Below are 25,384 nucleotides of genomic sequence, written 5' to 3' on the forward strand. Positions count from 1 at the left end.
GCTTTTCACTCAACACTAAATATAAAACAGGAATTTTTATATAAATAAACTCTTTTATATTAATAATTATCTTTTTTTTAATTATAATTTATAACATATTTATCTTAATTAATAACTAAAATTACTCCATTACCTCCCCTCCCCTCCATTACTTTGTAAAAAATAAAATAAAATCTAATTTTTTTTACAGAATATAACAAACATTAATATATATTTAATATAAATAGCTACAGTTATCTTTTTTATATTATATGGATACAATTAAATATTAAATAGCAAAATTAATTATATTTTTAATAATTACTTTTAAATTGTATACACAATTAAATAAATATTTAATAGCAAAACAATAAACGCACCTCTAATCAATGCACTCCCCAATTTGTTACCATCTTCAAGGTTTTCTCTTTCAATATCCTTATTTCATCATTTTTTTGTTTTTTTTCCCCATATTTTCATTGATCACGATTCTCTTTTGCACGATTTCAGCTTCATTAGGTATCCTCCAATTCCAATTTTTGTTCTCATTTTTTTTTGGTAGATTATGCTTGTATACAGTTATATGGTTCATCTATTTTTTATAGGATTTCGTTGAAGAAATATTGTCTCCATTTGAATGCAAAATATTCATATATCCTCCAACACCAATATTTTATTACAATCATACTTATAAAAATACTTGCATCCATTTGAATTTAAAGTATTCATATATGCTAGTATTTTTTTGAATACAAAATTGTATACTATTTTTGTGATATGTTCTATTCTATTTGTTTATTTTATGGGATTGTCCAAATGTATCAAACTTTTGTTTAATATCAAGAGTATACATATATACATTGTATTGTTGTATTATTAAGGGTAATGTATTTAAATTATCGCTTTTAGTTGTATTAAGATGAGTAAAAATCTGAGAAGGAAATATAATTTGAATTGAAAATTGTATAGAGTATCTTACTTAGTCATTGCCCTTACTAGTTGGCTCCTCATTTGTTTTGTTAAAGTTTAAATTTCTAACTGAGTTATATATGGAAACGTCATCTTTAAAATATATTCCCCGTTTCATCCTTTTGAATTAAAGGAACAAAAAGATGACAAGTTTAAAATAAAATGAGTAAAAATTGTTAAGAGATTTTAAGTTGGGATGAAAAGTTATACATGCCACTTTGTCATATTCATAGCCATGAATTTATTAATGTATTAAACATTAAACAAATATAACACAAATTATGACTCGTGAAAAAAAATGTAGACAAAAATAGAAGAAGAGAAGTATAATTTGTTAAGATTTCGTACATGCCTTTCAATAAATAATTATTAGTTGTTAATTTAATAATAGGAAGAGAGTTTTTAGGAAGTAAATAAAGTTGTGTTAGTTATAGTATTAAATTTTTACTTTATTTATTGCAGTATATTTATGATTGTATTACTGTATAAATAAAATAATAAAAAAATATACAAATATACAACTAATAACGAATATAAATTATAGTCATTTTTGATAAGTAACATATTTATGGCTATTCAAATTCAATAACCCTACAAATATAGTTATTCAGGTAAGTTGCTCTAAAATCTGTATATCCTAGTGAACACAAAAGCACGCTCAAATTAAAAAAAAAAAGATTTCATTTCATTGGGTTAATTATTAGTAAAAAAAAATAATCTCTCTTAGCAAATCAGAACTAAGATGATTAAATACAAATCAGAGCTTTATTTCTTTCCTGCATGTTTTATCTAGTAACATGCTAAAGTCAAACATTCATAAATATTACATTTTTTATTTTTGCATTACCTAAAAAGCAATCTTCTTGCAAATTTTACAAAAAATAATATAAAAAATTATTACTATAAGCTAGGGATCACATAATACTTCCTATCTGTATATTTGTCTTTTTAAGATTTTGCACACCCATTAGAAGGACATTTAATAGTTAATAATCATAAAAGTATTTGTTTAAACCATATGCTTAAACTCTCCGTTAAATGTTTCACTTAAATAAGACTCAACCACTTCAGGGGCGGATGTAACGGGCTTGACCGAACTCAATAGTTTTTACTTAAAAAATTTGTACTAATTATTAAGAAATTCATTAAACACGTACACATATTGAAATTAGAATATCATCCGTACTTGAAGTTGTCAATTTAAAATCTAGAATTAATCCATAAAACTATGTTATTTAATCAGACTTTTCAAAAATATCAACGAATATACATGTCTCGGATCCTTCAAAAATAATGCATTTCAAGAGAACCTAATACGAGTACAACAATATTTTTAAAAAATTCAAATAATAGAATCATAAAATTGAAATCTTGATTCCGCCCCGCTATCTATTAGGGTATTAAGGTAATACTTGAAAAAGTAGTTTACAAAAGTAGCACTTGTTGGCATGTTATTTGAGGTCAACCCTGTGACTTGATTTGTTATCACTTGCAAATTCTTCAAGCCAGCTCTCTGGCATGTTAAATGCAAATTAAAGATCTCTATAAATTTGATTATAAATATTCAATACACAATAAAATAATCAACTTTTTTTTTGATTTTTTTTTCATACTTCTAACAAATATATACAAAATGGCTTTGCCAAGACATTTTGTATTGTTCATTCTTCAATTGATTTTTGTTGCTCTTGCATTTAGCCATTTTTATAATGCACAAGGTTTGAAACATGGATTTTATATTAAAACATGTCCAAATGTTGAGACAATTGTGAGAAAAACAACTGCTAAATACATATTAAAGTATTCCAGTATAATATCTTTGTATTATTTGATAATATTTGATAGCATATTTATAGGGAGATAATTATCATATAATTCTTTGATATTGTTTGGTAGCATATTTGTAGGAAGATAATTAGTTTTCTTATTTCAATATTGTATCACATATATATTCTCTCTTGGGGGAATGGATAAAAGACAGTCAAGATTGTACAGTTCTTTTCATTGTATCAGAGCCAAATTTATTTTTTCTTCATCGTAAATTTTCATGGCTGGTGACGACGTACCTCCTCCACCACCACCCAAAATTGAGTCTAATTCTCCCTATTTTCTCGATCCTCAAGACCGATCCGGGGACTATATCACGCCTACTCATTTCAAGGGCGACAATTTTGATGAATGGACAATCGACATACAAACGACGTTAGAGGCACGACGTAAATTTGAGTTCTTGGGCGGCTCTATCACTGAACCTCAACCTCCTTGTACAAAGTCCGATTGGACCGCAATTAACGCAATGTTAATCTCTTGGATCACCAACACCATTGATGTTGATGTCAAATCTTCCTTGTCAAAATTTAGAGAGGTCAAACCCTTTTGGGATCACCTTAAAAGGAGGTTCGCGCAGACTAATGGATCACGTATTCAACAACTTCGATCTTCCCTGGCTAAATGTGAACAGACCAAAGCAATGTCGGTTTCCGTATATTATGGAAATTTACATGCTCTATGGCAAGAATTGAATCATCATGAGCCCCTAATTTTTTGTACTTGTTGCTTCGTTTGTACGATAGGTCATTTACATGAGGTTCGTTGTGAGCAATCTAAACTTCATGATTTTCTGATGGGTCTGTATTCTGAGTATTATTCTTTGTTGCGGACTAATATATTATCTCAAGATCCGTTACCAAGTCTTGATAGGGCTTATCAGCTTGTGTTTCAAGTGGAGCGTGTTCGTACGGCCAAACACGAATCCGAGACAACGTTGATCGAGGCTCTTGGATTTGCGGGTCTTGCTACTGCAGGATGGCATCGTAGTTCTGCAGATCGTCCTGTATGCTCACATTGCAAAAATCGTACCCCCACACCCAAATTACAAAATAAAATACCTTTTAAAATTTTATTCAATAAACCTCATTCTTTCGATGTTATTCGTACCTTTGGATGTTTGTACTTTGCTCATAATTAAAAAATTCAGGGTGACAAATTTGCTAGTCAGAGAAGAAAGTATTTATTTGTGGGATATCCGTTTGGTAAGAAGGGGTGCCAGTTGTTTGATTTTGATACGAAGGAATTTTTTGTCTCTCATATTGTAAAGTTTGTGGAGGATGTATTTCCTTTTGCTTGTCCGGATGATGTTCATATTTCGTCTAATTTTTTTTAATGTAGGTGCTGAAATTGATGGTGATTTTATGGTGTACGAGGATGACTTAGGGGCGAAGTTGATGGTTCGAAGGCTATCGGGCAGCAGCCGCAAGCAACAGTCTAACTAGTGCCTGCTGACAGCCAGGACGAGTTGCAGCCAACGGCCACTACCCAGCCCGCTGGAAACCCAACGCCCACTGGCAGCGAGGGTGGGCAGCAACACCATACTCTAACCACGGATGTGAAAGGTGGCTTGGAGAGTGGTTTTCGGGAGAAATTTCTCTCTGTTTTGCTTCGTGATCATGTGACATACTCAGTTTTTGCTAATAGTCCATCTCCTACTACTCCAATTAACAATCAATCCTCAGATATTCCATATCCTTTGGCATACTATATTAATTGTGATAATTTCTCTGTAAATTATCGTATGTTTCTTGCAGCTATTATTTCGGATAAGGATCCTAAGACCTTCAAAGAAGCCATGAAACACGAAGGTTGGAGACATTTAATGAAAGAAGAGATACGTGCATTGAAAGACAATGGTACATGGACTTTGAAACATCTTCCTCCTGGTAAGAAAGCACTTGGTAATCAATAGATGTACAAGACCAAGTTTTTATCAAATAGAGATGTGGAACGGCTCAAATTGCGCTTGGTTGTGTTGGAAAATCATCAACAAGCAGGGATTGACTACAATGAAACTTTTGCTCCGGTCGCCAAGATGACTACTATTTGAGCCTTCCTAGCCATTGCAGCATCCAAAAATTGGGAACTTCACCAAATGGATGTTCATAACGCCTTTTTACATGGTGACCTTGATGAGGAGGTGTGTACGAAGCTCTCTTTCGGATTTGAAAGTCTAGATCCTACGTTGGTGTGTCATTTGCGTAAATCATTGTATGGGTTGAAACAAGCCCCTAGACGTTGGTTTGCAAAATTGGTGACTGCTTTGAAAGGGTATGGTTTTCTATAATCTTGTTCTGATTATTCTCATTTTACATTTACTAGAGGAAATATTCATATTAATATCTTGATTTATGTTGATGATCTTATTATTTCTAGGAATGATTCAGCTGCACTTGCAACTTTCAAAGCCTATTTGAGTGATTGTTTCAAAATGAAAGACCTTGGGTCTCTCAAATATTTTGTGGATATTGAAGTAGCTCATAGTTCATCAGGATTGTTTTTGTGTCAACGAAAGTATACTCTTGATATTGTCTCTGAAGCAGGGTTATTAGGTGCAAAGCCAAGTGGATTCCCTATTGAGAAAAATCATAAACTTGGTCTTGCAAATAGAAATTTGTTGTCGGATCCGGAGGTCTACCGTAGATTAGTCGGGCATTTGATTTATTTGGGGGTCACTCGATCGGACTTGGCATACTCTGTTCATATTTTGTCTTAATTCATGCAAGAACCCCAAATTGAATATTGAGAAGCGGCCTTACGAGTGGTCCGTTATTTGAAAGGCACCCCAAGATAGGGTATTTTGTTACGTGCCAACAGTGAGTTGACTTTGTAGGAATGGTGTAATTCTGATTGGACTTGCATTATAGCAGAAGCAACCTCAATTGTCGTACCCAGGCGCCCGTCTCTAGAAGCTTCTGGAATGTTCACTTTGTATGGCCTCAGTGATGAGAATATTTTGTGTGCCACTTCTGATGATGCATGCAGGCGGTTTGTCCTCTTACTCGTCGTTCGTTGACAGGTTAACTAGTATTTTTAGGTCAATCTCCCATCTCTTGGAAGACAAAGAAGCAGCACATAGTTTCTAGATCTTCTGCAGAGGCTGAATATAGGTCCATGACTGCGGTCACTTGTGAGTTGAAGTGGATGAAAGGTCTGTTATTAAGTTTAGGTATACAACATCCCAAGGCGATCAAATTATTTTATGATAGTCAGTCCGCTTTGTAAATTGCAAAAAAAACCCGATTTTCCATGAACGAATAAAGCACATTGAGGTAGATTGTCACTTTGTTCGTGATGCAATTAATGAAGGTTTGATCTTTCCGTCACACGTTTCAACATCTTCACAATTGACAGATATTTTGACCAAAGCTCTCGACAAAACTCAGTTTGACTTCTTGCTTTCCAAGTTGGACATTTTTGATTTCCATGCTCCAACTTGAAGGGGGTATTGCAGTATAATATCTTTGTATTATTTGATAATATTTGATAGCATATTTGGTAGGAGATAATTATCATATAATTCTTTGATATTGTTTGGTAGCATATTTGTAGGTAGATAATTAGTTTCCTTATTTAATATTGTATCACATATATATTCTTTCTTGAGGGAATGAATAAAAGGCAGTCAAGATTGTACAATTCTTTTCAGAAAGGCACCAACTCTAGCTGCTCCTTTGCTTAGGATGCATTTCCATGATTGTGTTGTTAGGGTATGTTTTTATTTCTATATATTCATTTTCATATAAAGATTTTCCTATATTTTTATTATTATTGTTGTTATTAATATTGCTATTATTTTTGTCATTATGGAGAAACATGGTATGTGAGTGTTTATATAATTGATCCTACTTGTTTGCGATTATTTATGGCATATGTAGTTTGAGGCAGATCAGAGTTTCGACTACAGATTCACATGAACCTAGTAATTTTTTATCCTAAATATATATATATATATATATAGTTATCATAAAACCCGACTTGGGTATTATTATATATTAATTTAAAATTATTATAGCTTTGTAAGAACCTATAAACTTCAAATTTGGAATCCACCTTTGAGCGTAATTGTCGTTGTTGTACTCCAATGATTCAATTGTTTTGACTTTTAAGATTTTTACACACTGCTTAATAAAAATATTTAATGACCTCCATCGAAAAATATTTGTCAAAATTAGCCTTTTATATCTTTAAGTGTCTCACTTAGTTGATACTCCACTACTTGAAACAATAAGGATAGATCTTAAAAAAAAATTAATAAATATTTTTTTTTGAAAATATTAAAATATTAATGTTATGTTGATGCACAATTTTTTTTTTATAAGGATGTGATGGTTCTGTGCTACTAAACTCAACCAAGAATAACCAAGCAGAGAAAGATGCCCTACCAAATCAATCTCTAAGAGGATTTCAAGTGATAAATAGTGTAAAATTTGAACTAGAAGAAAAGTATCCTGGTGTAGTTTCTTGTGCAGATATCCTAGCCTTAGTAGCTAGGGATGTTGTTTCTATGGTAAGATTAATCCATGTTATCTTTATTTGGATTAACACAAACAATTTTTTTAGAAATTATTTAAAGTTATGGTAGAGTGGTGAATTGCAAGAAAGTCAAAATGAGAGGTGCACATGCACCGTCCAAGAAGAAAATGCATATTTTACGCATTTCAAAAATTGTTGCCTCCTTTAACAATTTTTGACAAGAAAACTCGTATTTTACGCATTTCCAGTTTCCTATAAATAGAGGACGCTTGCCCTTATTTAAATCATCCCACAAAAATACAATCCAAAAGAGTAAGAATACAAAAAGAGTGATACACCAAGATAAATATTGTAGTCTTGAGTATCCTCTTTATTGAGTTATTCCTTTTACAAGAGAGAAGTGTTTATTGTTGTTTTTTCCTTGTATTTGAGAGCAGTGTACTCTCACATTATCATAGCAAAATCTTCTACCCCGTGGTTTTTTCCCTCTATTTGTTTGAGGGGTTTCCATGTAAAATTCTCATGTCTAATTTATTTTCATAATTTATTATCATATCAAACTTTAGTTGTAATGCTTCCTCCTTCGAATAGTGGTATCATAGCCCTCGCTTATTCAGTTTGTTTTATGCGAAGGTACTATCTGTGAATAGTAATTTTTTGTGAATAATAAAATTCTGTGAAAAGTACTATTTACGTGAATAGTAAATTTTGGTGACGGTACAGTTTGTCATGATTGTTCGCAAAAATATTCAAAAACAATCTAGAAGGGTGTGAAGCAAAAAATAATGTTAAGTACAATGAAGTTTGACGTTGAGAAATTCAATAGGACTAATTTCTCATTATGAAAATTGAAAATAAGAGCGATATTGAGAAAAAACAATTGCTTAGTTGCAATTGAAGGCAGACCCACAGACTTTACTGATGACAGCAAGTGGAACGACATAGATAGCAACGCAGTTGCTGATCTACACTTGACACTAGCTGATCAAGTGTTGTCTAGTATGGCTGAAAAACAGACGGCAAAGGAAATATAAAATACTCTTATGAGATTGTACGAGGTCAAGTCTTTGCATAATAAAATTTTCTTAAAAAGAAGATTGTATACTCTTCGAATGGAAGAGTTCATGTCGGTTACTGAACAAATCAATACTTTGAATACTCTATTTTCGCAGCTTATAATAATGGGCTGCAAAATAGAGGGGACTGAACGTGCGGGGCTTCTACTTCAAAGTCTGCCTGACTCGTATGATCAACTCATCATCAACCTGACGAACAATACAGACAGTCTAGTTTTAGATATAAATTGTAGTCGCTATCTTAGAAGAAGAAAATTAACGCAAAAATAAGAAAGATAGACAAGCAAATTCGCAGCAAGCTGAAGTTTTGACAATGGTGAGAGGAAAACCAATGGAACGTGGCCCTAGTGGGAGTCACAATCATGGTAGATCTAAATCAAGAAGTAAGAAGAATATTAAGGGTCACAACTGTGGCAAGAAAGGGCATATCAAGAAAGATTGTTGGTTCAAGAAGAAGAGTGAACACCCTGAGTCATCAAATGCTCAAGAAAATATTGCAAGTACCTCGGATGATGGTGATATTTTATATAATAAAGCAATATCAAATAATGAAGGCAGAAAATATTTCACTGATGTCTGAATCTTGGACACAGGAGCAACATGACACATGACTTCCCGGAGAGAATGGCTCTATCAATATAACCCTATTTCAGGAGGATCTGTGTTCATGGAAGACGATCATGCTTTGGATGTTATTGGTTTTGGGTCCATCAAAATAAAGATGTATGATGGCACGATACGCACCATCAGAAGGTACGACATGTAAAAGACTTGAAGAAGAATCGATTGTCTTTGGACAATTAGATACTAATGGATGCTCATATAAGACTCATGGTGGAATTATGAAAAAATCAAAAGTAGCGCTTGTAGTGATAAACGCAGAAAAACTTGCTACAAATCTATATGTTCTTAAAGGTGAAACACACCAAGAAGGAGAAGCATCAACCGCGTCAGCAAGTTCATTTGAAGAATCAACGATGATGTGGCATCGTAAACTTGACCATATGTCAAAATGAGGTTTGAAGATTCTTGCTGAGCAAAAGATTCTTTCAGGGATCAAAAAGGTTTCACTACCCTTTTATGAGTATTGTGTTATCAGTAAGCAACATAGATTGAAGTTTAGCAGTTTATCTGCTAAAAGAAAGAAAATATTAGATATGGTCCACTCTGATATCTGGCAAACACCGGTGGAGTCCCTAAGAGGAACAAAATATTTTGTGTCATTTATCGGCAATTACTCCAGGAGAAGTTGGATATATCCAATCAAGAGAAAGACAGATATTTTTTCGATTTTCAAAGAGTTCAAAGCATGGTTGAAACTTGAATCTGAGAAAAAGATCAAGTGTTTGAGGACAGATAATGAAGGAGAATACACTGCTGATGAATTTGATAACTTCTGTAAACAAGAAGGTATTAAAAGGCAGTTTATAGTAGCATATACTCCATAATAAAATGGAGTAACAAAGCGGATGAACAGAACCTTGTTGGAACGGACAAGAGCTATGTTGGCAACTACAGAATTGGAAAAACCATTATGGGCAGAAGTAGTCAAAATCATCTATTATGTGATTAATCGGTCACCATTAACTGCAATTGATCTAAAAACGCCAATGGAGATGTGTACATGATAACCAACTGATTATTCTTGCTTACATATATTCGGAAGTCCTACTTATGTTGTGTACAACACCCAAGAAAAATCAAAGTTGGATCCAAAATTCAGAAAATACATTTTCTTAGGATATGCTGATGGAGTCAAAAGGTATCGCTTGTGGGATCCCACTGCCATCAAGGTGGTAATTAGCAGGAATGTTGTATTTGTTGAAAATAAGATACAAGCAAAACAAGGTAGCACTTTCAAAGAAATTTCAGAGACTACTATACTTGAAATTGAAGAAATAGAAGAAGTTTCAATTTTTTCTAAAGCAGCACCAGAGCACGAAGAACAAGAGCAAGCTGAGATCGAAACTCCACAAGTTCGACGGTCAACTAGGAAGAAAAGAGAACCCGTTTGGCATTCAGATTATTCTATGGATGACAATATTGCATACTGTCTATTAACAGAGGATGGAGAGCCTTCAATTATTCACGAGGCTATGAAATGCCAAGAATCATCTCTGTGGATGGCAACAATGCTAGAAGAAATTGAAGCTCTTCCTAAAAATAAAACATAGGATCTTGTTCAATTACCACAAGGAAGGCTATTGAAAACAAATGGATCTACAAGATCAAACGCAATGGTAATGATCAAGTAGAGAAGTATCGTGCAAGGTTGGTGGTAAAAGGATTCGCTCAGAAAGAAGGTATAAACTTCAATCAGATATTTTTTCCGATGGTTTGACTCATAACAATTTAAGTGGTCCTAGCAATGTGTGCTACATTTGACTTTTACTCGGAGCAGTTAGATGCCAAAATAACATTTCTTCATGGAGAGCTTGAAGAAGAAATTTAAATGCTCCAACCAGAAGGTTTTGAAGAACAGGTAAAAGAGAACTTGGTTTACAGGTTGAACAAATCTCTATACGGTCTCAAACAGGCGCAGAGGTGTTGGTATAAGAGATTTGATTCCTTCATTATAAGTTTTGTATACAACAGACATAGTTCAGATCCTTGTGTTTATTACAAGAGATTTGGTGATGACGATTTTATTATTTTGTTATTATATGTTGATGACATGTCGGTAGCAGGCCCCAACAAAAATCGTCTCACAAATTTAAAGGCACAGTTGTCTAGGGAGTTTGATATGAAGGACTTGGGACCAACAAACAAGATTCTAGGAATGCAAATTCACGGAGACAGATATAATAGGAAGATTTGGCTTTCTTAAGAGAACTACTTGAAGAAAATCTTCCGACGCTTCAAGATGCAAGACTGTAAGTCAATTTCTACCCCACTTCCTATTAATATCAAGTTATCCTCAAGTATGAGTCCTAGAAATGAAGTAGAGAGGATGGAGATGTCTTGAATACCGTATGCATCAGCAGTGGAAAGTTTAATGTTCGCCATGGTATGTACAAGACCTGACATTGCACAAGCAGTGGAAGTGGTTAGTCGATACATGTCTAATCCTAGTAGAGAGCATTGGAATACTGTTAAGAGGATCCTGAGATATATCAAAAGTACCTCAGATGTTACAATGTGTTATGGAGGATCAGACTTTACTGTTAAAAGTTATATTGATTCAGATTATGCAGGTGATCTTGATAAAAGCAAGTCCACCACAGGTTATGTGTTTACTCTTGCTGGAGGAGCTATAAGCTGAGTTTCAAAACTGCAGTCTATCGTGTCTACATCTACGACGGAAGCAAAATATGTAACAACTACACAAGCTAGCAAAGAGGCAATATGGATGCAGATGTTACTGGAGGAGCTCAGGCACAAACAAGAGAAGTTTGCTCTGTTTTGTGACAGTCAGAGCGCTTTGCATCTTGCAAAGAAACCGGCATTTCATTCAAGGACAAAGCACATACGAGTTCAGTGTCACTTTTTTCGTGAGAAGGTGAAGAAGGCAGTATTTACGAAGCCGATCAACAGTAACAAGTTTATATGGTATTGATCTTCTATTGGCCTAGCAAACACGTAACATTGCAGTAATTGGGTAGAAAGGATGGTGTGAAGATTTAATTAATTTTCAATTAAATCTTCAAGTGGGAGAATGCAAGAAAGTCAAAAAGGGAGGTGCATATGCACCGTCCAAAAGAAAATGCGTATTTTACGCGTTTCAAAAATTGTTGCCTTTTTTAGCAACTTTTGACAAGAAAATGCGTATTTTACACGAAAACGCGTATTTTACGCGTTTCCAGTTTTCTATAAATAGAGTGCCTCTTGCCCTCATTTAGATTATCCCACAAAAATACAATCCAAAAGAGTAAGAACACAAAGAGAGTTATACACCAAGATAAATATTGTAGTCTTGAGTGTCCTCTTTAGTGAGTTATTCCTTTTACAAGAGAGAAGTATTTATTGTTGTTTTCTCCCTGTATTTGAGAGCAATGTACTCCCATATTATCATAGTAAAATCCTTCTACCCGTGGTTTTTCCCCCTCTATCTGTTTGAGGGATTTCCACGTAAAATTCTCGTGTCCAATTTAGTTTCATTATTTATTATCATATCAAACTTTAGTTGTTGTGCTTCCTCCTCCTAACATGAATATTGTTTTATTCTTAACTAGAAGTCTTGAATTCGAGTTATGAAAATGAAATCGTCCTAGGTTGGGAACTTTGTATTCTTAGAATGGACTTTCTGATGCAAATTTTAATTTGTTGAGTTTCACAACGAGTATATTATACAATCAGATGGAAATTTTTAACAAATGTTGCATATTTACCCTTTTTGTTAACATATCTATATTTACTTAATTGAATTTTTATTTTTAAAATGAAAAAGCTCTAAAATACCCTCGAACTATTGAAAATGGTTCAAAACTACCCTCCACCAAACTATTAGCTCAAATATACCCTTGACATCCACTTTTGGGCCCAATATTGATCAATTTTTTAACAGCCACTCATTTAAATAAATTTAATAAAATCTTTGAACATGTGATGACTATCTATTGATCACATTTTAAATAACCTAAATTAATTAACAAACCCACCCATTCCTAATTTTTCAGAGGCTACTCTATTTAAACCCTAGTTCATGCTTATATGAAGGGATACATAATCCCTATACAAGACACCATAAAAAAATGCATTCCTCAAAACCTACTCGGCAATCAAATATATCGCGAAAAAAGTCCAAACTATTCTATATTCAAAATCGCGCTCACGATCTTGACAACTAAAGTATTTTGTAATTGCAAATTATTAATTTTCTGTATCGGAGAAAATTTATTGCAAACACAAAACAAATGAAGCCTCAAGTGTTCTCATATTAAAGTACTCAAGTTGTTTAACTTGTTTTTTCCATGTGTGAAATTAATAATTATAAGCTGAAGAGACTGTCCAACAGCAAGTTGGTTTTGTGAATCAATCAACACAACTTATATATACATGGTAATTTCAGAATCACTGTTAAAAAAATAGGATGTAGCAATGAACAAATTTTATAGCTAAATAATAATAAATTTTGCTAATTTTATTTAGCAACAAATTTCTGTCAGCGACAAGCGAACGAAGAATTAGTGACGAAGTTCATAGCTAATTTCATTATTTTTTTAAAATAGCAAATAGGGTCTAAAAATGATAAAATATACCCGTTAATCTTATCTAGAAAAGTAGTTATTTTTGCATAGAGAACGATGGGACGGTTGCAGATTCCTAATGAGACGAAGGTCAACTCTACGAAACCTGAAATTAGATTGGCTGAATATTAATTAAGCTTATAAAACATGCATAATACCCATTTCTTTCTTATTTATATTTCAATTTGTTTTTTAAAAATGACCTTTGAATTTATATTACTACCAAATTCACCAAAATAATAAATATTTGTCACTGTTCCAAAGAAGAGGACTTGAAAAAGAATTTTATTTTCCTAGTGCCGGCACATATATATAAAAGTTAAAAAACATGTTGTATTAGGTAGTTAAATAAATTAATAAAAAAGTTAAAACTTAATAAGAATCACGAAAAATCTTAGTAGCTCGGTTAGTTGGCAACGTAAACTTTTACTCATTGATATGGTTCGATTCCCCACATTGTAATCCCCTTCTCTATCCCCCAATTAAATAAATGAAAAAACTAAGTCCATACCTCATAAAAGCAAAATAATTACAAACAAATATCCCTTTACAATTTATACCCTCTAAAGCACGTGACTCGCGATCATGATACCATCGCGGTATCAATATACTAACATAGTATCATTGAGGTTGCTTCAGTCTGTAATGATATTACCACAGTATATCTATATATTGTCATGGTATCATTAATGTCTACTTCAATACTTCAGCGACATCTCCATGATACCATTATATACTGGCATGATATCATTAATGATTGCTTCATATAATCAGTAACACTCCTCAGATCATGTATGATACCATCGAAGTATGTGAATATATTGTTGTGGTAGCACTAAGGTTTCATTTATTTATTTATTCACAAAACTACTCATTCCTTAATGATATCATAACAATATATTCAAATACTAGCATGGTATCATTCACCAATGATCATCCTTCAAATATATATCATATACTGACATGATACCATCACAAGTGTTGAATGATACCATCATAGCATATATATATTGTGATGGTATCATAAACGTGAATTGGGGCTAGACTAAAGGGGGTACAGGGGGTAATTAATTAATTTGGGCGAAGAGGTACATAAAGGAATTATTTAGGGGCAGGATATGGAGTGATAAATAATTTGTTTAAAGGGTTCATTTTGTGTAGTTTTCCCTAAAATAAATAAATAAATAAAAATAAGAATTGAACGAATTATTGGACAATAATTCATATGTTAATTAGTCCATCTTGATCTATCTCATCTCAGCCCAAGCAACATGTCGTCAAGTTAATAACCCTCCGATTTGTTTTCATTCCAACACCAAAATAGATCAACAATATAACTTTAACTTACACACTTAAAAATAAGATTTACATATTTTTTATAGCTAAATGATAAAATCGGCTGCTAAACTTATTTAGTAAAAGATTAGCGATTGCTTAAAATATATGTTAGCTACAAGTAATTTAGCGATAAAATTTATAGCTAATTCTAAATTACTATTTTTTGTAGTAAGTAGAAGCGGAGCGGCGCAAAGTTAGTTTAATAATTTTAGCTCAAATTCCAATTTAATTTGTGTTAAAAATTATTTAATAAGTACAAATTACATATTCAAAAACCACTAAGCAAAACAAATCATGATTTAGAATCCATAAATTAAATTCTTTTACTGTGCCTCTGATCAGCATCAAATTTATTTAAAAAATAACCACATTTATTTCATAGGAAAGCTTAGTCCTCTTTTGTTTTTGTTGAGGGTTGTGTTTGGCAGTCCATTTTGCATATATTAACAACAGTTGCATTAAAAATTGCTACGCATTGGGAGGTGCTAACTGCCAAATATAAAACTCAATTTTAATGTTGGGTGTGCCTGGTATGGATCAAAAAATATTTTTTAATTTTTTCATGTTTGATTGGTCAAGATATTCATCATTTTTTAGAAAAATAAGTTTCTTATAAATGAGGAAAATGATTTTCTAATGAAAATAGGATAAACAAGTTCATAAAGAACGTTCCATGTTCATTGTCTCTTTCCCATCCACCCAACGAATCCAACCCCCACACCTTGATGGCTTGATTGCACTGCAACAAAAGAGTGTTGGTTATACATATCCATATTATATTACTGGGAAATATAATATAGCATCAATTATATTATTATCACAATGAAAATTCTTTATTTGTTGTAGTGTGACCATCCCACCAATTGCCGCCCCTGAACACCTACTCCCCACTCCATAGTGTTATGCTAGATTACATATACATAATTTTGAGATAATATTTTTATGAATTTTTTTTCTAAATACACAACTCATTTTACCATATTCTCTAAAATTTTCTATCATTTAAAAAAATTACAAAAATCTCTACTCTCTCCTATTCCCGGATACATCACTTTACGCGATGTATCGATCAAAACATCACTTCAAGTGATGTTTCGGGACGTATGTGATGTATCCCAAATCGAGATGTGATGTATTGGGATGTATCCGAAATGGAGAGCCAATGTATGAGGACGTTTTGGGATGTATCTGGATTCCACCAAATTTAAGAGTTTTTTGCAATTTGAAAAAGAGCAGGAATATTATGTAATTAACTCTTAACATTATGGAATTTGTGTAATCCCTACTATTTTTATTTACTTATCAAACACTAAGAAATAAGCAAAAAAAACTCACTTATTTTCTATGAAAACATATTTCTTCATAACAAACACACCATAAAATTAATACCAGCTTACATAATCAAAGAAGTGATATGTCACCAAATATCCTTCCAATTTAAAAGGACATGTATTTGTGCCCCTAATCATCACTTCAAACAATCAAGTTAAGAAAGCTTAATTAATTTCTTCATCTTTTTGCCAGCCCCCTTTTTTTTTATAAAAAAAAATGGCTACTCTAAAGTTTCTTTCTATTTTCATAATTTATTTTGCAATTTCATTGGGATTTGTTAATTCACAAGGCTTTGAAGTAGGGTACTACAAGAAAACATGTCCAAATATTGAAGAAATTGTGAAAAAGGCTGTTGTTGAATATGTTTCTCTTGATCCAACTCTGGCTGCTCCTTTGTTGAGAATGCACTTTCATGATTGTTTTGTTAGGGTAAGCAAAAATATTTACTATAATATAAATTTATAGAGTAATATATATAGTTTTTTATTTATACAATCATTTGAATTTAATTTATATACACCGACAATGGACTGAAAATTTTCATTATAAAGCCATGCACCAACTCTTTATAAAATCTGAGATTTGTAATCTTGATAATAAGCTAGTTACTACCTTTTGCAATAAGTAAAAGTGATTAGAGTCAACAATAGCCATATGTCGCGGTCACAAACAAGTTGAAGCCAACTTTATATTCCTCACTAGTATTAGAAGTTCTCTATATTTTCTACGAGCATATAAAGGCGATATGATAGTATAGAAAATTTCTTTAACTATGTATTTAACTGTGAATTATTTTCCTTAAATTAATTTCTATACATAATTATTGTTTTTTGCAGGGATGTGATGGTTCAGTGTTACTTAATTCTACTAAAAGTAATCAAGCTGAGAAAGATGCAATTGCTAACCTAAGTCTAAGAGGATTCCAAGTGATTGATGCTGCTAAATCTGCTTTAGAAAAACAGTGCCCTGGTGTTGTGTCCTGTGCTGATATTTTAGCCTTAGTAGCTCGTGATGCTGTTTCACTGGTAATTAATAATTATTAATTATCTTCTCGTTTCGATATATTTGTCTGGTTTTGATTTGACATGAATTTTAAGAAAATAAAAAAATTTGTTAAAGAGACGTTTTTTTTAAAAAAAGAAAAGAGACGTTTTTTTAAAAAAAAACAAACAAAAAATAAAAGTAAGACAAATAAATTGAACATATTAATTATGATTATTATTTTTTTGGGCAGATTAATGGACCAACATGGCAAGTACAACTGGGAAGAAGAGATGGGAGAGTTTCAATTCTGTCAGAAGCCACAACAAAATTGCCTACTCCTTTTGATAATTTCACTACTCTAAAAACAACATTTGGTGCATTGGGCCTAAATGTCAAAGACCTTGTTGTTTTTTCAGGTAAAATTTATAATTTTATTTCAAGACATTATCAACAAATTCTAATTTTGGTCCTCGTGAAATCCAGTATGAAGAACATTTAAACGTTAACTAATTGAGATATACAACCTTGATTTCTCTCCATTGTGAAATATTCACAAAAGTACCGAACTATAATCCTTGTGTTATGTTAAGTTTGTACCGTTACTGATCAGGGGTGGATGTATCATTATAGCTACGATTCAATCGAACCTATAACTTAAAAAAATATAACAGATTCAATGTTAAAAATCTTAAAAGATTGAACTCATAGAGTTTAAATCTTGAATTCAACTTTGTTATTGATCTATCTCTAAGTGTTAATAAATTGAAGGTTATACATGCTTAGTCATGCGTATCACAAGGATCAAAACTAGAATTTATTAATAACCGAAGGACCAAACATGCTTCTAATCTTATATACTTTACATAATTTTTTGTCCTAATTTATTTCATATCATATGTAGGTGGACACACAATTGGTGTATCACATTGCTTTTCGTTTGGTAGCCGTATATACAATTTTACTGGCAGAGGTGATACGGACCCAAACATGGACCAAAAATATATAGCCCAATTGAAGACCAAATGTAAGCCCAATGATGTGACCACCACAGTTGAAATGGACCCTGGAAGTTTCAAAACATTTGACACTGATTATTATACTTTGGTTAGCAAAAGAAGAGGCCTTTTTGTATCTGATGCAACACTTCTTACAAATACTCAAACAAGAACTTATGTTTTGACACAATTAAGTTCTAGTGGATCAACTTTTTTTAAGGATTTTGGGGTGTCAATGGTGAATATGGGAAAAATTGGAGTCCTTACTGGTAAATCGGGCGAAATTAGAAAAAAATGTGCTTTTATAAACTAAGAGGAATAATTTTGTGAAGTTATTTTTCTTGCAAGATTTCAGTCATTTTTGTATCGATTTTTTTCTGTTCTTCTTTCGGATTTTAATTAGTTCGTGAAAAATGTATCTTGTGGTGTGGTAAACGAACGTACCTTTAATGTATTTTAATTAAGCTTGTTAAGCATGCAATTAATAAAAATGATGTTTCGATTCTACTAGCATTCATGTGTTGGTCTATGAATTTTTTGGTGAGATGACTTTCGGTCAATTTTTTTGCGAACCCTTTATGGGAACCTTTGTAAGTATCCGGGGAGCAGTACGTATAGTCTCGCCATAATTCACGGCATATTTATAGCATTTAGGGCCACTCAAGCAAAATTAATAGATTTTCTCATTTTTTTTCGTATGCGTTAGCCCATTGTGGACTTATAATATTAAAAGAAAAAAAGTTAAACAAAATGAGAACGTGTGCTAGTAAAAACAAAACAATATTTTTTTTATTTATTATATGCTTGAAGAACCAAATTAAATTCTTACAATATACAATCAGAACTGGAAAAGATTATTCACCATAAAGATCCCATAGAACATAAAACAATTCAAAATTATTAAAACCTTGCAAGAAAAAAAAATAGCTTATCAAATTAAGTTTCTCTTAGTTTCTGAAGGCACAATGTTTTCGAATTTCCCCTGCTTTCCCAGTAAGGACACCAATTTGTCCCATTTTGACCATCGATTCACCAAAATCCTTAAAGAAAGTTGATCCATGAGGATTTAATTGAGACAACACATAATTTTTCGTTTGAGTATCTGTAAGAAGAGCTGCGTCAGACGCGAATAACCCTCTTCTTTTGGTAACCATAGTGTAATAATCAGTGTCGAAACTCTTGAAACTTCCAGGGTCCATTTCAACAATTGTGGTCACATCTCCAGGCTTACATTTTATCTTCAAATGATTAATGTAGTTTTGGTCCATGTTTGGGTCCATGTCACCTTTTCCACTGAAATTATACAAACGGCTTGAAAAGGAAAAACAATGTGACATCCCAATTGTGTGTCCTCCTATGTAGGAAAAAAGAAGACAAATTAAGGTTTCGCTTTAATTCTGATTTACTCTCTCAGTTTCAACTTATGTGTCTTAGTTTGACAAGATACGGAGTTTACCTGATAGAACAACAAGGTCTTTGACATTTAGGCCCAATGCACCAAATGTTGTTTTGAGAGTAGTGAAATTATCAAAAGGAGTTGGTAGATTCTTTGAGGCCTCTGAGAGAATTGAGACTCTTCCATCTCTTCTTCCTAAGGGGACTGACCATGTTGGTCCATTTATCTGAAACAACACATAATATATGTATATGTTCAAAGAAAAATTACAATTGAAATGCTAAATATATGTCTATGACTTGTTATACTCAAAATAAAATGAGAGGTTTATAAGAAAATATGACATTCTATTTTGATCAGATTAAAAAGGAAACTAATATGACACATAAATTGAGACAGACAGAGTAATTAGTTACCAGTGAAACAGCGTCACGGGCAGCTAAGGCTAAAATGTCAGAGCAAGATACAATGCCAGGGCACTCTTTCTCTAAAGCATATTTAGCAGCATCTATCACTTGGAAACCTCTTAGGCTTTGATTAGGAATTGCATCTTTCTCTGCTTTATTTCCTTTTGTTGAATTTAGTAGCACTGAACCATCACATCCCTACAACAACAAAAAGAAAAAATAATTAATTGCATAATATATTATGTATTAGTCAAAAAGATATTTTTAACATGATGTGAAATTATTTGTTATGAAACAAGCGTGTACAGTCTTCTTCAAAAGACCTTGCCTATTTAGAATATCCTCACACCTTATATATATATCGCTTTTCAATCTTTTCAACTATCAATATAAGACTTTGTTCGCATACTCAACAATTCTACGTGAAATAAATCAAAAAAAATAAAAAATAAGGCGTTAAATCACTTGCTTACTCACCCTAACAAAACAATCATGAAAATGCATTCTCAACAAAGGGGCAGCCAAAGTTGGAGCAAGAGAAATGTAGTGCTTTGTTGTCTCTTTTACAATTGCCTCCACATTTGGACATGTTTTCTTGTAGAATTCTACTTCCACACCATAACAATTATTAGTAACCAGAAAAAGTTGAAGAATGAGAAATGAAAGAAATTTTAATGTTGCCATTGATTTATTTTTTTCCTCAACTAAATCTCTATGTTCTTATTTGCTTGAAAGGGATGATTGAAGAACATAAATTCATGGACTTTAAATAGGAATTAAGTAGATGGTGATGCATATCAATTCTTTGATTTCTTAAAAGGACAGGCATGGCATATAATGGTAAGTTGATTTTATTATTTAGCAGTTGCACCATCTTAACTAAGCAATTCTTAATGTTCTTGTTAACAATATAAAAATAAGAATAAGAGGAATATCAAGTACTACTGAATAGGATGTATTAGTAATGTAATAATTAATTATGTTTACTTAGATATGCTGAGATTATTTCTTATTTTAATTTAGTGTATTAAATTGCCATTGCCGATAATCGAAGTCTTTTCTTTTGAGGAACAACCAGTCATTCAGGGAGTCTTGCACAAATACTAAATAATATCATCATAATATATATATACTGTGAAGGTATCATAAAGGCGAATTGGGCCTAGGCTAGAAAGGAGGAACGCAGGTAATTACTTTGGTCCGACATGATATAAAGTGAGTTAATTAACGATGGGCTATGGGCGGGTAATAAGTTTGCTTTTTGTGTCCAATACGGTAATAAGTGTACTTTTCCCATTTTAATTATCATGTCAAAATAGAGAAATTGGAGTCGTTTTTGAAAGAAAACATTTTTAAAATATTTTTTAAATGGGATTTTGTGGCACAAAATTTGATTAATCGAGTCCTAATAAAGCTGATACCAGATATTGAGTATACTAAATTAAAAAAATAATAACAAAACAGATAAAAGGTTCATTAATACAAAATTCTGATTTTATAGCGATGTGTATTATGATGAATGGAATATCTCACATGACGCATCGGTGAATGAATGAAATCTTGACTTTCTAATAAGGATTGGACAATTATCTTTCTTTGAACTAACTTTTGACTGTGAGTTAGATTTAAGGCCTAATTTGACGTATTATGATGGCCTAATATGGACTAAACGAATATAATGTTGTATATAAATATTTTCTTATTGAGCTACGTGATGTAAATATTTTTTCTCAGTAGACATAAAAGCATATTTTTCCCTTTAGACAGTTTTATAGTGGTGATGATCAGACTCAACATATCGAAACAGTTAAATGGAATTGAGGGCTTGTGGGAATGAGACTATTTCTTTATCTTATCCCTTTTTAGGAATTTCCATTTATTTAATTTTCTTGATGATTCGAAACTACAACTTTAAATGATACCTTATCATATTATTACTTTGCAACCGCATACACCAAACTAAACTTACTAATATTAAATTGAAAATCAATTTGTTATAGGTAGTGTTGATTTTTTCTCTAAGTTTATTGATGTCAAACGCATTAGGGGAATCTACAACCCACTCCCTTGTTGGTCTCCTGACAAATATAATGCTAATCATATACATGTATATCATTAATATCATTATTTTTATGCACTCTCCTCCACTCTTCAATATTAAATTAGAATATGGTCAAAATATTTGTAATATTACAATTTTTTGTACTATTAGAATCTCACATCGATTTTTATGTATGAATTGTACTTTTCTTATATAATTTCAGATAATCCTCCTTACTTGAGCTAATTTTTAAGGTAATATAACATCTAATGTCCATTTTTTTTTTCAAAATGATATCCGAGCTAGACCTGTCCCTAATAATGTTGAACCCTCATTAACTTATACTGCTTCAAATGTCTAATTTTGAACGTGCTAAGGGTACGTTGCTAGAATCATGAATGCAGTTATGCGTATACGAGTTGTACGTCTACTATTATAGCAGTCATAAGGAAATACAACTCGTATGAGTTAAAAGTTGGAATTAATTATAAGATTATGACTATAATTAATATAGATGAAGTCAACGACATAGTAATTAAATACTTGAAAATGTAGAATAAGTAGTTTAGGTAGTGTATAAATGGAATCATGGATAGAGTTTAGAGTTGTTAGCATAGAAATGTAGAATAATGCATCTAATCAGCTCTTCAAAGGATACAATGAGCTGAAACTATGGGTTGTTATAATGCCTAAAATAAGTTGTTGGTTTTTTAAAAAAGACAGTTTGATGCATAAAATATCTCACTCTGTGGTGTCCGGAGGAGGGATGCATTTCAAGGAGTGTATGACTTGAACTATTGATTAGTCTGTGTAGATATATGCCGTGAGAATTCACAATTAAATGTGTTTCTTTGTTCCAATCGCCATGTAAGCCCTATACATAGGATAGGCTAGTTCTCTTAAAGGGGATCTTTTCTATAATCCAAATCATGTTTTCCATGAGCAGGCTCCATAAGATTCACTATAAGTGAACTAGATAAGAAATTACTACTTTCGGGGTCCAGAAAAGGACCGCACTCCAAGGAGTGTGATGTACAGACAATACTAGAGGAATTCCGTTAGTTTTTAAAATGTAAAATTGCAGTTGAAGAATATAATAAAAATGAGGAAAATACTTCATCAAAAACATATATAATCAAGTGATAGAATTGTCCAAAGTCATAAAAAAAATACCTATACTCTATTTCAAATAACTACATTTTCTTTGTATATTCCGAAAAAACAACACCTTTAATTTTAACCAAGATTATTACCTAAATAAATTACCTCTTTACTGGCCAACAACCACCCAGTACGTAGAGTATTCTTGCATGGATAGCACTTGATAGAGAGATTTAATTAACAAATCAACCACACAATGATAATTTATTAATTAAAGCTCTTTCTTGTCTTTTCCCTTTTTGTTTTCCTGTTCTTTCTAATTTTCCGGTGAGTCCATTTTCTATACGTTAGGAAATAATTATTGGGCTAATTAATTAAGGATGGGCTATAAGCGGGTAATTAATTTACTTTTTTTGTCCAATACGGTAATATGTGTGCTTTTCCCATTTTAATTATCATGTCAAAATAGAGAAATTGGAGTAGTTTTTGGAAGAGAACATTTTTATATTTTAAATGGGACTTCGTGGCACAAAGCTTGATTAATCGAGTCCTAATAAAGCTGATACCGGATATTGAACATAGTAAATCAAAAATAAAATGACAAAACAGAAAAAAAGTTTATTAACACTAAATTCTGGTTTTATAGCGATGTGTATTATGATGAATAGAATATCTCACATCAGTGAATCAATGAAATATTGGCTTTCTTATAAGGATTGGAAAATTTTTGGGTGTTATATAAATATTTTTCTCCAATAGACATAAAAGCATATTTTCATCCTTTCGACAGTTTTATAGTGGCGATGATCAGACTCAATATATCGAAACAGTTAAATGGGATTGATTGCTTGTGGGAATGAGACTACTTTTTCTTCTTATCCCTCCCAAGAAGTTTCCATTTATTTAGTTTTCTTGATTATTCAAAGTTCAAATCCACGAACTTAAAATTACAGATGAAAAATGCTTACCACCTGAGCTGAGCAACCATACCTTCTTATTGAAATGATACTATCATATTATTACTTTGCAACCACATATACCAAACTCAACTTACTAATATATTAAATTGCAAATCAATTTGGTATAGGTAGTGCTGATTTTTTTCTCTAAGTTTATTGATGTCAAATGCATGCATTAGGGGAATCTACAACCCACTCCCTTATTGGTCTCCTGCAAACTATAATGCTAATCATATACATGTATATCATTAATATCATTGTTTTTATACACTCTCCTCTACTCTTCAATATTTAATTAGAATATGGTCAAAATATTTGTAATATTACAAATTTTCGTTCTATTAGAATCTCACATCGATTAAAATGTATGAGTTGTACTTTTCTTATATGATTTTGGATAATCCTCCTCACTCGAGCTAATTTTCAGGATAATATAACATCTAATGTCCATTTTCTTTTCAAAATGATATTCGAGCTAGACCTGTCTCTAATAATGTTGAACCCTTACTAACTTTTTATACTGCTCCAAATGTCTAGTTTTGAACATGCTAAGGGGTACGTTGCTAGAATCCTGCATGCATCGGTTATACGTATATGAGTTGTACGTCTAGTATTAGAGCAGTCATAAGGAAATACAACTCGTATGAGTTAAAAGTTGGAATTATAAGATTATGACTATAACTAATATAGATGAAGTCAACAACATAGTAATTAAATACTTGAAAATATAGAATAAGTAGTTTAGGTAGTGTATATATTGAATCATGGATATAGTTTAGAGTTGTTAGAATAGAAATGTAGAATAATGCATCTAATCAGCTCTTCAAAGGATACAATGAGCTGAAACTATGAGTTGTTATAATGCCTAAAATAAGTTGTTATTTTTTTATAGAAAAAAAGACAGTTTGATGCATAAAATATCTCACTTTGTGTGTCCGGGGAAGGGATGCATCTCAAGGAACGTGATGTAGACATATGGAGGTGTGTGACTTGAACTATTGATTAGTCTGTGTAGATATATGTCTGCCACATGAGAATTCACAATCAAATGTGACTCTTTATTCCAATCGCCATGTAAGCCCTATACATAGGATAGGTTGGTTCGCTTAAAGGGGATCTTTTCTATGATCCGAATCATGTTGTTCATGAGCAGACTCCGTAAGATTCAGTATAAGTGAACTAGATAAGCAATGGCTACTTTCGAGGTCTAGAAAAGGACCACACCCCAAAAAGTGTGATGTAGACCGTACTAGAGGGATTCCGTCAGTTTTTAAAGTACAAAATTATAGTTGAAAAGTATAATAAAAACGAGTAA

At 32.2% G+C, this 25,384-nt stretch overlaps 2 protein-coding genes across 2 annotated transcripts; one reads left to right on the plus strand and one right to left on the minus strand.

Annotated features, from left to right (window-relative positions):
- The first annotated feature begins 16,336 nt into the window (after positions 1-16,336).
- On the plus strand, positions 16,337-18,585 carry LOC129871029 (peroxidase 27-like). Its single transcript, XM_055945895.1, has 4 exons — positions 16,337-16,615; positions 17,023-17,211; positions 17,421-17,586; positions 18,072-18,585. The coding sequence occupies exons 1-4, from the start codon at positions 16,403-16,405 to the stop codon at positions 18,476-18,478; spliced, it is 975 nt and encodes a 324-aa protein (XP_055801870.1). The 5' UTR covers positions 16,337-16,402; the 3' UTR covers positions 18,479-18,585.
- Positions 18,586-18,939: 354 nt separating this feature from the next.
- LOC129871047 (peroxidase 27-like) lies at positions 18,940-20,652 on the minus strand. Its single transcript, XM_055945912.1, has 4 exons — positions 20,446-20,652; positions 19,978-20,166; positions 19,622-19,787; positions 18,940-19,519 (listed from the first exon to the last, which is right to left on the minus strand). Exons 1-4 carry the CDS (start codon positions 20,650-20,652, stop codon positions 19,113-19,115), a joined length of 969 nt encoding a protein of 322 aa, XP_055801887.1. The 3' UTR covers positions 18,940-19,112.
- Positions 20,653-25,384: the final 4,732 nt, after the last annotated feature.

Source organism: Solanum dulcamara, chromosome 10 (assembly GCF_947179165.1).
Source record: "Solanum dulcamara chromosome 10, daSolDulc1.2, whole genome shotgun sequence".
Taxonomy (NCBI): domain Eukaryota; kingdom Viridiplantae; phylum Streptophyta; class Magnoliopsida; order Solanales; family Solanaceae; genus Solanum; species Solanum dulcamara.